At 46.7% G+C, this 16794-nt stretch overlaps 1 protein-coding gene across 1 annotated transcript in view; it reads right to left on the bottom strand.

Annotated features, from left to right (window-relative positions):
* The window catches only part of LOC102259072 (FERM and PDZ domain-containing protein 4), a 49239-nt gene that overhangs the window by 10115 nt on the left and 22330 nt on the right, over nt 1–16794 (bottom strand). Inside the window, exons 6-10 of the mRNA XM_014528927.1 lie at nt 12410–12546; nt 8644–8770; nt 5235–5324; nt 4255–4437; nt 1818–1956 (exon numbers count right to left, since the gene is read on the bottom strand). Coding sequence (XP_014384413.1) covers nt 1818–1956; nt 4255–4437; nt 5235–5324; nt 8644–8770; nt 12410–12546 — 676 coding nt within the window. The remainder of the gene's footprint in view (nt 1–1817; nt 1957–4254; nt 4438–5234; nt 5325–8643; nt 8771–12409; nt 12547–16794) is intronic.

Genomic DNA, 16794 nt, shown 5'->3' with positions numbered 1-16794 from the left:
GAGAAAGGGGACAGATGTAATACTTTCAACAATAAAGATTAAAAATAAATAAATAAAAATTTAAAAATACACAGGCATTTCAAGGTGGGGCTGGATTAAATCTAGTCTCAAGTCCAAGTTGCTTTGGGCATGCCTTGTCCATCTCTTTCTCGCCCTCTGGTTCCCCTGATCCTGTGACTGGCATGGCTGCCATCTAACCAGCCATCATCACATACTGCATGCAAGTCTGTCTGTGTGTGTGTGTACACACCACAATACATTTCTGGAGGAATCCTTTATGGTTCCTGCTGTGTAAACGCAAGAGAATTTTCCTCCTCTTCTTCCTCCTTGCCCTCAGAAACACCGAAGATGGAATTTGTTCTTAAGAATTTCCCTGTCTTCCACAGAAGCCCTGTTACGGAACCCAATCAGACTATTACGAAATGCAATGAGCCATTGTTCACGGGTCAGGAGATTTGGCTCGAAGAATTGTGTCTGTCCATCAGCCACACTTACTGAGCGTCCCCTGGAGATGGAGGAAATGTCAAACACTGAAGCAAACAGTTTCCAAGCAAACGGAACCCCCCCCCCCCCGGTGCCTCGGAGAAACTGCCAATGTCACGGTTGCAGCCCTCCTTGTCCTCACTCCGGGTTTATTTCACCCTGTCAAGTGGCGGGATTGAAGTATTTGATATGCTGGTGATCTCCAAGCTCCCAATACAGAGCTAAAGCCCCAAATCCAAGTCCTAGGTGATACCCAAGTCACCCTGTTGGGAGAGATCCCAGATTCTGGAGGTAAGTCGGATGCCTGAGGAGGGTCCCAGGCGTCTGGGCCTAGAGCACCTCAAGGAAGGACAAGGCCTACAGTGGGGGCTCCCCCTTCCTATGGGGCATCCTATTGTTAGTTCTCTGCATGTTGACTCCTAGCAGAGGGAGACATTAAAACCCAGCCATACAGACTGATGCTCACTCCCATCACAGTAATCAAATCCCTGCTTGTGGGGCACATACCCCCGCATTTCCGAGTGACATGCAAAATGTGATGCTGAAATCAACATTGTCAGAGAAAAAAATTAGGCCATATAAGATGGACTTGAAGGCTCTTGTGTTAAATCTGGACATTAGATTTTTATGCATATGATTTTCACTTTTCCAGAAAGATCCTGCCCGGCCACTGTGGCTCAGTGGTTGAGTGTTGACCCAGGAACCAAGAGGTCACCGGTTCGATTCCCGATCAGGGCACGTGCCCGGGTTGCGGGCTCGATCCCAGTGGAGATGTTGAGTGTTGACCCAGGAACCAAGAGGTCACCGGTTCGATTCCCGATCAGGGCACGTGCCCGGGTTGCGGGCTCGATCCCCAGTGGAGATGTGTGCAGGAGGCACCTGATCGATGATGTTCTTCTCTCATCGATGTTTCTCTCTCTCTATCCCTCTCCCCTCCTCTCTGTAAAAATCAATAAAGACATATATCCTATATAATAAAAGGGTAATATGCAAATCGACCAAACGGCAGAACAACCGGTCGCTATGATGCTCACTGACCACCAGGGGGCAGACGCTCAATGCAGGAGCGCCCCTCAGCCAGAAGCCGGGCTGATGGCTGGCGAGCGCAGCGGCGGTGGTGAGAGCCTCTCCCGCCTCCGTGGCAGCGCTAAGGCTGTCCGACTGGCAGCTTAGGGCCGCTCCCCATCAGTTGGACATCCCCCAAGGGCTCCCGGACTGCGAATGTCGTGCACCGGGCCTCTAGTTTATGTATATATATAAAAAAAGATCCTTATTGTTTTGGTCAAATGGGTGGGAAGGGGAGTCACTGCTTTGTGAGTTTAGGGAGAGAATACCTGTTTCCTGGGTCCCGGCATTTTTCTTGTTGGCCATGTTAAAGATGGACCTCCTGGAATCCACAAGTAGCCGGTAGTATCCAGCTGTTAAGCAGGCCAAGTTCATGGCGTCGGATGATTCCATTAGCAGCGTGATGGGCTACACAAAAGAGAACGACTTGGTTAAAGCCATCTCTCCTGGCTCTCTTCCCTCAGGTGACAACGACTGCATTTGTGCATAGGAAATGTAAACAATAAAAGTTATTGAGCAACCACTTCATCAGAAAAACAGAAATGTGGGGAAAAGGTCAGGCGTAACACAGAGAGCCTGACTGAGAAACATGTAGGTGGCATCATTTTAAAACCTAGACATTTTGAATCTTTTCCAAGTCCAGAAAGAAAACAACATTGGTTTTGTGCCCAAACAGTTAACATTTTAAAAAAGTGATAGTTAAGGAGTTTGTTAGCAGATCTGAATCCACAATCTGAAAAATCATAGGAAGTGAAGTTTGGGTTCATGATGAAAATTAGTGTTGAAGTAAAAATGAAGTGGAAATTACTGCTAAGACGGAACAAAAAGTGTCAAATAGATCCAGAAAGAGGCTGCTTCTAAAAGAAACTGTCAATTAACAGGAGGTCAAAGGAGAGATGAGAAAAGGCCTTGCTAAAAAATAAAACTTTCTGGAAACAGTGAGGTTCTTATTTCCTGGTACATGGATCTTTGGGTCGCGAACAATGAAAATAAATCCTGCATATCAGATATTTACATTACGATTTATAACAGTAGCAACGAAAATAATTTTATGGTTGGGGGTCACCACAACATGAGGAACTGTATTAAAGGGTCGCGGCATTAGGAAGGTTGAGAACCACTGGAATATAGGGAAGGAAATGTTCAATTTAAGCAACTATTCTCATTGAGTTAGGAAGGGTAGAGGGGCTGGCGTGCTCTTGCTGAGACAAAGCAAGAGGGAAATAAGAGAACAACAAAAAAGCAGACACCCAGTAGACACAGAAATAGCGAGATGATAGGCCTCTTGCTTTCGCTCCCACTGGTGGAATCTAACTTCCCACCCAAAGCTGCTCTACTAGTTACTGAACTGCCTTTTCCTCCCATTTCAATTGAGGCCTCCTCTCAAGCCACCCACAATTATTTTTAGGGGCAGGAAACCATGGATGGGGTCTTGCCACCCACTTCTGTTTGGGACAGATTATGCCTAGTTAGCAGGTCTGTGATGACTGCATCCAATTCATCCTTTTCCCATGATGAGCTATTGTTTTCAGCATCTTTGATCATAGACCAGGCAGGCATTCCAAGTCTACTCTTGTACATTGAAGACAAAGAGAGTCCCTGGGTTTAGCCCATGAAATCCCATGGACCATGGCCAACATGGCGGAGCTGCACATTCTCTCTCTTGTTTTAAAAAAATATATTTTATTGATTTTTCACAGAGAGGAAGAGAGAGGAATAGAGAGTTAGAAACATTGATGAGAGAGAAACATCGATCAGCTGCCTCCTGCACACTCCCTACTGGGGATGTGCCCGCAACCAAGGTACATGCCCTTGACCGGAATCGAACCTGGGACACTTGAGTCCGCAGGCTGATGCTCTATTCACTGAGCCAAACCGGTCAGGGCTTGAGGTCATCTCTTCCTGCTGCAGAGCACTGATGCTGTCCACTCTGTTGTGTAGAAACCCTGTCCCATATTCTCAGTTCCTCTTAATCCGCTCTGCCCATGCCACCGTGGTGGGAGTGGGTCCCCCCTGCCTGTTCTCAGAGCACTTCCGGTTGACAGTGTTTGCTTTGTGGAGTCACTGCCTCTCTTCCGGTCAGTGCCTCTCTCTACACAAACACTGGATACATCAACAATGCCCCAATCCAACAACTCATCTATTACTGGGACAAGAAGGTGGGGCCAGGGGGCCTTGATCACTTCCTAACAACTTCTGTTTGGGGAGTACAGCTTTACCCCTTGAGGACGATCTCAGATTGTTGTTTTAAATGGAATGGCCATGACATTCATAGGAATCAGGACCCATTGCTCTAGTATGAAAAGACAGACTGACTAAAATGCTCAGCTTTTCCAAAAGCATAAACACAGGGGACCAGATCTAACGCAAGGGAGTGGGAGTTCTAATCAGAGTTGGGGGAAATCTCCCTGTCTATACAAGACTCATACATTCTAAAAAGTTAGAAGCGAAAAATCTCTCCCACTCTCTCTGACTCATGCATTCCGGAGCTGAAAGGACCTTAGAAATGAACTTGCTTGCTCTCTTACATAGACAAGAAGAAACCGAGCTGAGGGAAGAAGAGCGACTTGTCCCTGTGAGTTGGGTGGATTTTTTTTCTTTGATGCTCTGGACACATGGACATTCTACATGCTTTGTAAGTAGCAGCAGCGTAGCACAAATGGGCTGCTCCAGTCAAGGCCATGTGCCAACATCCGGCCGACTTACCTTCACGTCCAGCACATGGAGCTCCACCCTCACCAAGCTCTCCTCTTCGGTAAACATCTCGATCCTGTTCACATGGCTGAAGTCAGCTAAGAGAGCCACCAGGTTGGTTTTGGTGTTTATGACGTGGCTTATGCCATATCGGGGCCCCACCAGGAGGGTCACTTCCGAGCGCTTTTCTGCCTGCTGAGAAAGGGACATTGACAAAATATAAAAATATTAGACTTCTAAAACCCGAGAGAATGTGTTTATAAAACTGCATTTTCTTTTTTAATAGATTTTTATGGAGTTCAGAGAGGAAGGGAGAGGGAGAGAGAGAGAAACATTAATGATGAGAAAGAATCATTGATCGGCTGCCTCTTACATGCTCCCCACTGGGGATGGAGCCCGCAACCCGGGCCTGTGCCCTGACTGGGAATCGAACCCTGATCTCCTGGTTCATAGGTTGATGCTCAACCCCTGAGCCATGCTGGCTGGGCAAAACTCCATTTTCTTTAGAAAGCATTTCTAGGTTTTATTGTACTAAGTCACCCAATTAGAAGAACCAGATATATGACTGCATTGAGGCTCTGATAAATTAAGAATAATGTAGAAAGTCAATGTTGCCATAGCATGTACATTCATAATCATGAGAGGTTTTTAGAAATGAGAAATTTTTTTTTATGTGAAAGCAACTTTTGGCCCAATGACTGAGAGGAGGGCCATGGTCAGAGTACGTCACTTCTGGGTCTTCCCATTCCCTTTCCCAGGGCGCTCTGCGGTGCTGTGTCTGGTTTAACATTTCTTCCCACAGTTCAGACTGTGGTGCAGTGAATTAGAAACAAAGGCTGGCAAGTATTCACAGCTGACTTGTTTCTGTCATCAAGAGTAACTCATTCAAGACAGCCCCTGCAGTGACATTTCCAGGCCTCCATGACTTTCCAGAAAAAGCAAAACAAAAAACAAAACAAAAAAAGAAAGAAAAGAAAAAAGAAAGAACTTACCACTAGTGTTGCCTTGAACACACGGCCCCCATACAGACGAAGGTCACTGAGGAACTTGAGATAATGGACCTTGGCTTGCAGGGCAGAGAGCTGTGGGGAGAGAAGAGACATCAGGTGTGAACTCCATTGGGTGTGACTCCATTCCTGCCGAAGACCAGCTGAAAACCAGGGCAAACGAGATGACTGCCAACGGGCGCATGTGACAAGGACTCGTCATGAAAAATGAAATAAAATCGCTCTGTATTTGGCTTCCTGATGAAGGGCGGCGGCAGGACATTTGGATTAAATTTGTTTTATTTTGGGGAAATGTATGGGGGACTCATAAGTACAGGGGCGCTGGGCCAGGGCACTCAACAAAGTGAGAACAAGCCCTGGTCAGTTTGGCTCAGTGGATAGAGCATCGACCTGTGGACTAAAGGGTCCCAGGTTCGATTCCAGTCAAGGGCACATGCCCAGGTTGCGGGCTTGATCCCCAGTGGGGAGCATGCAGGAGGCAGCCAATCAATGATTCTGTCTCATGTTTCTATCTCTCTCTCCCTCTTCCTTCCTCTAGGAAATTAATTTAAAAATATTTTTTTTTAAAAAGTGAGAACAAGATGATAACATTTTCCACTGAAACATCTACTCATAAGGAGGTTTCAAAAGGCGAGTGATGTCTCCAACTGCAATCAGGGACAAAGGCAGTTGTACATTCTCCCACCCACAGGAGACCTGCCTGTATACGGTTTGTGGGAGCGGTTTTGAATACACACCTGCCATCTATCTAAAGCCTTTAAACAGGCTCTACACGCCCAGGTCAAGTTTCTCACAGTCTTTGCAAGTTTTTAGGGGAAAATGAACTTCCTAAGCATTGTGGGAGTGTTGGAACTTGCTCTCTAAGTCCCTGTTTCATTCATTCGACTCCGGGAATCTATTGAGGTTCATGACTGATTCACAAACGAAATTTTATCCAGATGAAATTTATCTTCAGAAAGACTTAAATATGTAGATTCCCACGTCATAAAAAAGTACTTGATTAAAAAAAAACAGTCCATGGTTCATACTGAACGTGCCAGGAATGTTTGTTGGGGGCGAGATTTCCAACAAGCCTAGACCCTCAGTAGCAGTGACTGTTTTCAATCGGACGTGACTTGCCAACTCATTGGTTAACTCACCTAAGCGCACTACCCTTTATGCAACTGGCATTTAGGACTGTTCATCCATCCTATTTCTTTTAAAAACCCCAAGCAATTTGCAAATCGATGTGAAAGCAAACCTACCTTGGCTAGAAGGAATGACCTTTATAGACAGATCAATCTTAGAGCAGGCATCCAAATTAGAAAACCAGTGGGCCAGGCTTGAAAAAAACCCCTATCAAGTTAGTCAAAAGAAATGAGCTTTGGGCAAATCAGATCTGAAATTTTAAAAATCTTGATCTGTGATGTCCTGCTACATTTCTATGAGCTGAATGGTTCCAGGAACCAGAAGTAAGTTGAAGGGGCAGATAGTATGTTGAATGGGATTATTTGTTTAAAAAAGCCATGGGGTGGGGGGAGAAAGGGGTCCTAATATGAGGTGACAGGAGAAGATGTGACTTTGGGTGGTGGGCACATGATACTCTATGCAGATTTTGTAACTTAGTAATCCACACATGAAACCTGTATGTTCGTGTTGACTAACGTCACCCCAATATAATTTAATAAAAACAAGTGGCAACATGGTATAAAGAAAATGAGTACAATGGTCTCCCCCTTATCTGTAAGATATATTTCAAAGCCCCCAGTGGATGCCCGAAACCTTAGACAGTACTGAACACTATATATACTATGTTCTTTCCTATACATACATATCTACACTGAGTGGCCAGATTATTATGATAGGCCAGATTATTATGACCACCCCATCAGTACAATGAAGTGAATTGGTTATGCAAATAATAATAATAATAATAATAATAATAATTAAACTTTGAGAGTATTTGCTTAGGAAGTTTTCAATATTCAGTATTTTTGGAAGTATCAATGAAGTACTGATGGGGTGGTCATATAATCTGGCCGGTCATAATAATCTGGCCACTCAGTGTAATTTATAAAGTAGGCACACTGAGAGATTAACAGCAATAACTAATAACAAAATAGAACAATGATAAAAATTAAAATAAAATTTAAAAAGCCACAGGGTGAGGAGGGAATAGCAATAAGCAAGTAAAAATGACTCAAGATCAGATCCTAAGACCAAAGAATTGCCCATATAAACAGTGACTTGCATTGGCATCTCCCGAGTTCCTATGGCCAATGTCAACAGGAAAATGCCCTTGGGTTGGTAGGCTTCTTCCAGTTTCACAGGACCAGTATTTTCAAGGCCTTTCTCTCCCCGGTTCCTGACAACCTGCGCTTTGTATTACCTATAAACACAGCTCTTTATTCTGACCAACAGTATATTTTTAAATATCCTTTGTGTGGCTCCTACTTGATAATAAAAAAGATTGGAACATGAATGACGGTAAACGCAGAAATCATTTCATCGTCCTTCCAAAAGTAAGGTCTCATTCACTGGTTGTCAGCCTGGGGTGAGTTTGTGCCCCAGAACACATGTCCGGTGATGTCCGGTGGCGTCTTTGTTTGTCACAATTGAGGGGGTGGGTGCTACTGGCCTCTTGCGGGTAGAGGCCAGGGATGCTGCGAAACATCCCACAGTGCGCAGGACAGCCACAGCCCCAACAAAGAATAATCTGGTCCCCAAGGTCAGTGGTACTGATGTAGGGAACCCTGGTTTAGTTAACGTGGCATCCGGCCTGCAGGGACCCGTGCTGGCTGCTGCACCCTTGAGCTAGTCTGAGTGGAAAGCAAGAGCATATGGAAATGTACAATTTTCTTGCAAGTCTATCCTCTAACCCAGCGGTTCTCAACCTGTGGGTCGCGACCCTTTTGGCGGTCAAACGACCCTTTCACAGGGGTCGCCTAAGACCATCCTGCATATCAGATATTCACATGACGATTCCTAACAGTAGCAACATTACAGTTATGAAGTAGCAATGAAAATAATTTTATGGTTGGGGGTCACCACAACATGAGGAACTGTATTTAAAGGGCCAGAAGGTTGAGAACTACTGCTCTAATCAGAGGTCATGCCAGGTTCTCCTTTGGGCCCATGTGAACAACCATCTCCCCCCGACCCCCCAACCTCCCACCCCCATTCAATACAAGCCTATAGCTTGGAAGAAAGAAATAGGTTTCCATAAAACTACTTATTTTTCATTAGTCTTAGGAACATGTTAATGGTTAAAACTAAAAAGGTTAGAATGTTTCTGCTTCTGAAAATATGGGGCTAAGTCTTTTATTCATGGGCTAATTTTAAACGTTTTTTTAAAAAAATGCACACAAGCCTCTCTCTTTAAAATCCATTTTCTATTAAGATGCAAATGTGATACCTTTTTGCCGGGTGGTACCAAGTTTTGATTTGCTTTGACAAGGTGTGAAAGTGCCTTCTTTATGTTCTTCTCTTTCATGCTCTGCAGCACAGCCGAGGGAAGGAACGTCTCTAATCCCCACTCTTTTCTGCAATAAAGAGCATGGCTTTAATTTCACATCCTTCTGATGGGGAGTTAGCGAAGACAAGATGGCGCTCTGATGTTTGTTGGAACAAACGAAGTCTTGGCAAGGCAGGGAAAGGAGACGAATCCCCAGTTCGGGAAGCAACTTCTAATTTACACTCAGGAAACACTATTTGATCTTTCGTACCCATGTTTGCATTTTTAAAAGAAACACATCGCTCACTCTCCAGAGAGAGAGCAAAGAGGCATTTGGGATTTATGGACACCACAGAGTCTCCATCCAAACCACCCCCGAGGCTCTTCGAGTTCACACATATCTGAGCTGGTATTTCCGACACCAATGTCTCCCCATCCCTTGTTTATTCTCGTTCTCACCTCTCCCTGTCCGCCCACATTCTGTCTCTCTTCTCCGAAAAGGATGGACGCAACTCCTTCATCATGCCCTAACCATGCCTCCCTCCCCATCTCCCTCGTCCATGGCTGTTTCCCTGGAGACACGGCCAGTTCATGTCTACCGAACTCCTTCCATCAACATCTCTGGCTTGGGGCGGAAATCAAGAGGAATGACGCTGGTGTGGAGTCAGGGTGGGGTTCATGACCCTTAAGTTTGTCTGGTATGATGGGAAAGTACAAACATCTCATAGGTATGGATATATTAGGAAACAGACAAACAAATTGGACTGGGTTAATAGTTTTGTTTTTTTTAACCAAGAAGCCATTTCCCTATGACTACAACCCTATCCTAAGGTTCCTTATTTTGAATTTTAGGAACTCTATCCTGGTTGATCATGTGCCCAACCAGTGTCTTCTAAATTATGTGGAGAACTTGAGAAGGTGCCGGCTATTTCTCCTGCTCTAGATCCTCTAAAGAAGGGTAGGAAGACATCCTCCTCCCACTTGACAATTAACCTTCACCTTCACTGGCTCAGATGGTGTTTTTCATAATCACCATTTCCTCCCTCCTCCTCCTTAGCTTGTACTTATTGTCTTTTTAAAAAAATATCTATAATGATAAAAGTGTAATATGCTAATTAGACTGGACAACCTTCCAGAGGAAGCCAGGGCTGCTAGGGAAGCCCGGGTCCCGGGTGCAGAGGGAAGCTGATGCCGGCAGCTGGGGGAAGGAAGGCCTACTCTTGCACAAATTTCGTGCATCGGGCCTCTAGTATATATATATTTATTGATTTCAGAGAGGAAGGGAAAGAGAGATAGAAACATCAATGATGATAGGGAGTCATTGATTGGCTGCCTTCTGCACACTCCACACTGGAGGGGGAGGGGGGGGGAGGATCGAGCCCGTAACCCAGCCATGTGTCCTGAGCGGGAATCGAACCCTGAACTCCTACTTCAAAGGTTGACACTCAACCACTGAGCCACACCAGCTGGGCTGTACTTATTATCTTTACCCATCATTTGGCAGTCCTTAGGGGCTACCTTATAATTCTACTTGTATTATTATTTTAAGTCATTACTTTTCATATCTTTATGTCTTGTCTTTATGATCATATCACAGGTTGATGGATGATTAAGATTATAATTTATACTTTCTACTGTCCCAGCGTGAATACCATATAAAATGCTCAATGAACATTTGTTGGGTGTATGAATAATTAATGAAAACATTATCTCGTAGATGCTACAAGATTCTCAGTCAGGTTAGTTATCTCTGGAAATTTTTGACTACCATGTTCAACCTGGGAAAATGTGGGTCCAGAGAGTATGGCCAGAAATACATTTCGGGTATCTGAAATTCATCTCAATTGGTGCAGGCCACCCTTCCAACTGGGAGCCATTTTCATCCACTCCCAACAACTTCAGAAAGGGGAGTGGGTGAGGGTCTGAATGTGTCTATCTGAATGCAAGACCTCTTTTGGAGCGACTCTCTCAGGCTACAGTCATAGTGCATTTGGTAAGAGAGAAAGAGAGAAAGCATCTGTGAAAAGGAGTGGCCGGGACTGGAAGACCCGAGGTTCTCATACTGCACACAACAATTTCTCCGTAGGTATTGAAGGAGAACTGAGTTGTAAGAACAGTCGCGTTGGAGTCAGTAGAAGAAGGCTGTCTTCCTACCCTTCTTTTTTTTTTAAAAAAATGTTTTTTTATTGATTTCAGAGAGGAAGGGAGAGGGAGGGAGAGATAGAAACATCAATGATGAGAGAGAATCATTGACTGGCTGCCTGCATGCCCCCCACTGGGGATGAAGCCTGCAACCCGGGCATGTGCCCTGACAGGCAATCGAACCCTGACCTCCTGGTTCATAGGTCGATGCTCAACCACTGAGCCATGCCGGCTGGCTGTCTTCCTACCCTTCTTTAGAGGATCTAGAGCAGAAGAAATAGCCAGCACCTTCTCAAGTTCTTCCCCTAATTTAGAAGACACTGGTTGGGCACATGATCAACCAGGATAGATTCCCTAAAATTCAACACAGGCTCACAGGCCTGTGGAGAAGAAGCCACAGTGCCCCCTGGGGGTCACCCTGGCACTATGGGATTCAGAATGGCTTTTAGGCAGCCCCTGGGGCCAGAAGGTGGGATTGCAATGAGCCTGTACATTTGTTGGAGGAAGAGATGGAGGGGACATTAAGGCTTTTAGTGTCAGATGGAGGTGTAGCTTCAGCCCTGCCAAGAACTTTGAAATATGTGTGTTCCTTTGTCTTAGCATCAGAGCTGCCAGGATTAAGAAGGTATGGCTGCTTTAGGGTATGAATCACTCACCCATGGGGAGCGTGCAAGCATGTCAAACTCGTGACTGGCGGGCCGCATATTTGACATGCTAATAAACAAGGCATGCGGCCCGCCAGCTGCGAGTTTGACATGCTTGGACTGTCCAGATCGGGTGACGGAGGGGTCTCTTTTTCAAGGACGACCCTTAAACAGACTCATCAACTGAAGGCGACACAAACTGCCTTTTCTAAGGAGAGGGGCTCTTCTCTGGTCAAAGCGGTGGCACACTGATGCTGCAAGTGGGTACTCGGCAAGACAGGCAAACACTGATCCATGAAGCAGAGCATGGTCCTGTCGCATCCTTCCCCGCTCTGTCACAGTTCGTTACTGCAAACACCACCCTTCCCGACTGCGACTTAGGACATTGCTATTCGTGCCGCATTCTGACCGTCTAAAATAACCTGGCCTGTGCAGATCGCTCTCTAAACACAGGTGCTTCGAATGAGCACACAAACTATAGTGCAATGTGGACTCTTCCTGCCTGGGTTCGAATCCCACCCTCTCTAGCCTGTGCGACTGGGGCAAAATTACTTCACCCTTCTGTGCCTTGGTTTGCTCCTCTAGAAAATGGAGCGAACACCTTTCTTATCTCACAGGGATGTTGTGAGAATTAAGCAGCTTAACGCCGGAAAAGCGACGAGACCAAAGGTTGCTTGGAACCAAGTCTGTGTAGGAGTTTAGAAATGTGTTTCATTTTCAATCTGACCCTCATTTTAACTGCAATTCTCCAAATGTCTATTATGTAAGAAATGGATCTCTTCCACCCAAAATGAACCTGCCAGTCGTATATTTCTCCCATGTTTAACCAATGGTCTGCCACACCAAGATCCAGTTTGGAAATAGACATAGGTCAAACATGCACTTGGCCGTTAAGGGGGGCAGCAACTTCGTCTCCGAAATGAATCCCAGGAAACACTTACTCGATGTATTTGAGAGAGATTTTCTGCGTTTGCTTGGTGGTAACGGTTGCGATGTACATTTGCAAGGCCGCCAGCCGCAGGGCTATGTCGTATTTCAGCTCCGGCCCAAATCGCTCCTGTACGACATCGTTACAACTCTGCAGAGAGACCAGCAGGGGGCGCAGCTCGTCAAAGAATGGGCCCAGGCACTGCCTGGTTGGAACAGGTGACCACATCCCCCCTCACTTCAGAGGCAAGGAGGCTAAATGTGGAAACATCTCCCCCGCGCTGCTTGCAACGAGTCAATATTGAATCGCGCTCACAAACAGACAGACCACGCAAAATATTTACCATCCATCGACAAGCGAGCTGCTATTTCAATATTTAGCTTTTTGTAGAAAGAATTAGGAATTCAGGTATGGAATTTCCAAACACAGGTGCTGCAAGTGAACACACGAAGCCCTGCAGGCATGGTGGTGTCTGGAGTTAGGCTGCTGGGCTGGGGATCCGGGCTTCCAATCCCCTCCCTCCGCCTCACCAGGGCATGACACTGGGAAAGGGCCTGGTTCTGCGCCTCAGTTTCCCCTTCTGTAAACTGGGGTTGATACTGCTCCCTGTTCACAGGGTTGTTGTGAGGGCGACATGAGTCAGCATGTAAAGCCCTGGCAACTCTCCCTGGTAAAGTGAAAGCGCTCATACGTGCTAACAGCTGTCACCACCACCTTCCTCTTTGTCATCATCTAGAGCAGCTTTGGGGAGGCGGCATGAGCCAGGCGATGAGGGGCGGCGTCCTGGCTTGGCCCGGGACCGCCTGTGCATGTAACTTGGACCCGTTTGCTTTCTCCCGCAGCCTCAATGTGCTCCTCTGTGACATGGGCATTCACACCAACCACCTCCCGTAGTGGTGGCGGCTCAGACGGGATGCAAAGAAAGTGCTTTATCACAGCGCACCGTGCATTCGGGAAAGGGGAGCTAGTAAAACCTTCAGTTCAGCCCTAGCCGGTTTGGCTCAGTGGCTAGAGCGTCGGCCCACAGACTGAAGGGTCCCGGGTTTGATTCTGGTCAAGGGCACGTACGTTGGTTGCAGGCTCCCTCCCTGGCCCTAGTCAGGGTGTGCAGAAGGCAACCAAAGCAATCAATGTGTCTCTCTCACATCGATGTTTCTCTCTATCTCTCCCCGTCCCTTCCACTCTCTCTAAAAATCCATGGAAAAGTATGCTCAGTTCACGCCAGTGGTGACACTGACGGTCATTCCACGGCTCTCGACCCCAGTTTGCTCAGCTGTAACAGGGAGCCACGTAGCTCACAGGGCTTGCGGGAGCGTCACATTGAAGAGCGGCTGAGGGAGTTGTAAAGCGCAACATCCTACATCAGGGGAATGCCTGGCCCGCGGGCCGCAGAAGGACCGCAAAACCATGTGGTCTGGCCCTGCCGAGGCGTGAGGGGCGAGTTCATTCAATGTCTGGCCAACTAGAGCAGGCTCATTTTCAAGTTGATGATTTTGTAGGGCCCGAGAATGATGTTATCAATATCCCAATGGCCCTGGGCAGAAAAAAGGTTCCCCACCCCTGTCCTATATGACAAGCGACCGCTGTTAGGGCGACATCCTCCTCCCTCATCAGGAGCGAAGGACCAACCCAACCGCATGTCCCTGGCAACTTGGCCTAACCTCCATTCTGCACGTGTGTGTCCTTGTTTTTGTTCTGGGAAACGAGGCTTGGGGCTAGACCAGGGGTGGGCAAACTTTTTGACTCGAGGGCCACAATGGGTTCTTAAACTGGACCGGAGGGCCGGAACAAAAGCATGGATGGAGTGTTAGTGTGAACTAATATCAATTCAAAGTAAACATCATTACATAAAAGGGTACGGTCTTTTTTTTTTTTTAGTTTTATTCATTTCAAACGGGCCGGATCCGGCCCGCGGGCCGTAGTTTGCCCACGGCTGGGCTAGACAATCTATAGCAGACACCTGCGTCAGCGTTTGTTTGCCTCCTTTCCAAACCTACCGATTTCACTAAACCAGAACATGTGTGCCCCCCCCGCACCCCCCCGTGTGGTTCCTCACAGTGTTTACCTTCACATCCTCGTCCGTGTGCACTGGCGCCAGCAATGCACGTCCCACCCACGTGCTCTGGGTGTGTGCCCCTTCCCCCTTCACCAAGAGTGACGTCATTCCCTCCCCTTGCCTCCCTAACATTTGCTCCCCCTTAGGATCTGACACCGTCAGGGGTGCAGGGGAAGTGGGTCTGACTCGAGGCGGGCATGTCACGTGAGAGCATTTGGTCCTGCTAGTCTTGGGGTGACCAGTTCTTTCCAAGCGCCCAGCGCTGTCCAGAACGGAGCAGCACGGGCCTGGGGGCCCAGAGCGGGTCATTTTATAGTCCCATCGGGATGAGGGGGAGGGAGCCCCCCAGCGCAGGGCCAGGCCGTAATGGGCAGGCGACTCAGCTTTGTGATGCATCACTTTTCCCCACGGCTGCTATCGCCTAATGGCCTGGAAACAGGATTTTAGCATCGGATTCAGAGATACGAGCTCCAGGTTCGAGCCTAGGCTCTGACAACTATTCATCAAATGACCTTGGACGTGACATTTCATCTCTCTTACGTCTCGGTTTTCTTATATGAAAAATGGGCTAAAACAGCTAAGTCAAGGCTGCTGCTATACTTGTAAGGATGTTTCATCAAATGTCATGTGCCTTACAAAGGTGAGTCATCACTCTTGCTTCTAAGAGTTGTGACTGGAACTGTGCTTCCCATCCCTATTATACTGTGTGTGTCTCCTGTATTTGAAAGGGACTTCTGGGTGAATGTCTTATCAAGGTGATTAGCCACTTAATTACATTATACATAATGTGATTACATCTAATTCGTTCCGACTACTCCTGGAGAATTCATGTGAAGTCTGACTTACATATTTGGGTACTAATCATGCTTTTATGACCCTCAACTCCTTTCCTTAAAATACAGTTACACAAGCAAATGGTGAGCATTCTTCCTAATAGAGACTCCAGTTTAGTCCTACAGGAAGTTCATTTACAACGAACAGCTAGATGTTTAAAAGGAACCAGATCCCGCTAGTGTTGAAAAACACATCATAGCCTCAGGTACTACCTTGTTTACTAACTTGGCGAAACGATCTTTTTCTTAATGGATAGGGGGCGGCTACATGTGAGCGTGGCTCATTACACTTATGAATGAGAACAGTCTGGATTGTTAAGATTTACGCTATTATAGATGCTGAAGTCTCGGCCATACCTCAGGTCCCATCAATGACCAGGAGATTAATAGATATTATCACCATTGAAACCTGTTTTCATTGCCACGGTCCATAGTCAATGGCTACTGTCCTCATTAGAGGCCCGCTAGGCTGAGTCCATTTTTGTCTCTCTCTCTTTTTTTAAATAAATATATTTTTATTGATTTCAGGGGGGAAGGGAGAGGGAGAGATAGAAACATCAATGATGAGAGAGATCATTGATTGGCTGCCTCCTGCATGCCCCATATTGGGGATCAAGCCCACAACCCGGGCATGTGCCCTTGACCGGAATCGAACCCGGGACCCTTCAGTCCGCAGGCCGATGCTCTATCCACTGAGCCAAACCGGCTAGGCCATTTTTGTCTTGGTAATGCGATATATATTGCTTCTGCTTACGCTTTTGTTTTCTAGGCTAATTTTATTGCATCTTTTTAGCACCTTCGAATCAACATGGGCCCACAGCACCATCTGCGGAGCCACTGGCCGCTGCGAGGCGGAAGCTATTTTAGACACACCGCACATGGTGCGCTGCGAGGCCTCTGGAAGGAGAGGGTCTGAGTCCAAGAAATTCTCCTTTCCTGTTCTCAGTGGAAGAGAGAAAAGGTGATGATGGCAGCTTCCTTTCAGTCTCTGTCACCTGCCCCACGTGGCTACCCACAGCCCCCATGGGCTGCCGTTGAAGGGGTCGCTAATCCACCACCCGTGCAACACCCAAGGTCTTGGGAAGGTCTATTCCGGGGGGGCAAGATCCCTGGACAGGTTTCTTGTTCTCAGGACAATCCCGGGGTATACAAGATGGGTCTTGCCCTAACCGGTTTGGCTCAGAGGATAGAGCGTCAGCCTGCAGACTCAAGGGTCCCAGGTTCGATTCCGGTCAAGGGCATGTACCTTGGTTGCGGGCACATCACCAGTGGGGGGTGTGCAGGAGGCATCGATTTTTCTCTCTCATCGATGTTTCTAACTCTCTATTCCTCTCCCTTCCTCTCTGTAAAAAATCAATAAAATATATATTTTTTTAAAAAAATAAATAAATAAAAGATGGGTCTTCTGCTCATCCTCACCCGAGGATATTTTTTTTAAATATATTTTATTGATTACAGAGAGGAGGAAGAGAGAGGGATAGAGTGTTAGAAACATCAATGAGAGAGAAA

The sequence above is a fragment of the Myotis brandtii genome, unplaced genomic scaffold (genome assembly GCF_000412655.1).
Source record: "Myotis brandtii unplaced genomic scaffold, ASM41265v1 scaffold659, whole genome shotgun sequence".
Lineage (NCBI taxonomy): Eukaryota > Metazoa > Chordata > Mammalia > Chiroptera > Vespertilionidae > Myotis > Myotis brandtii.
This window is presented reverse-complemented; position numbering and strand designations above follow the sequence as displayed.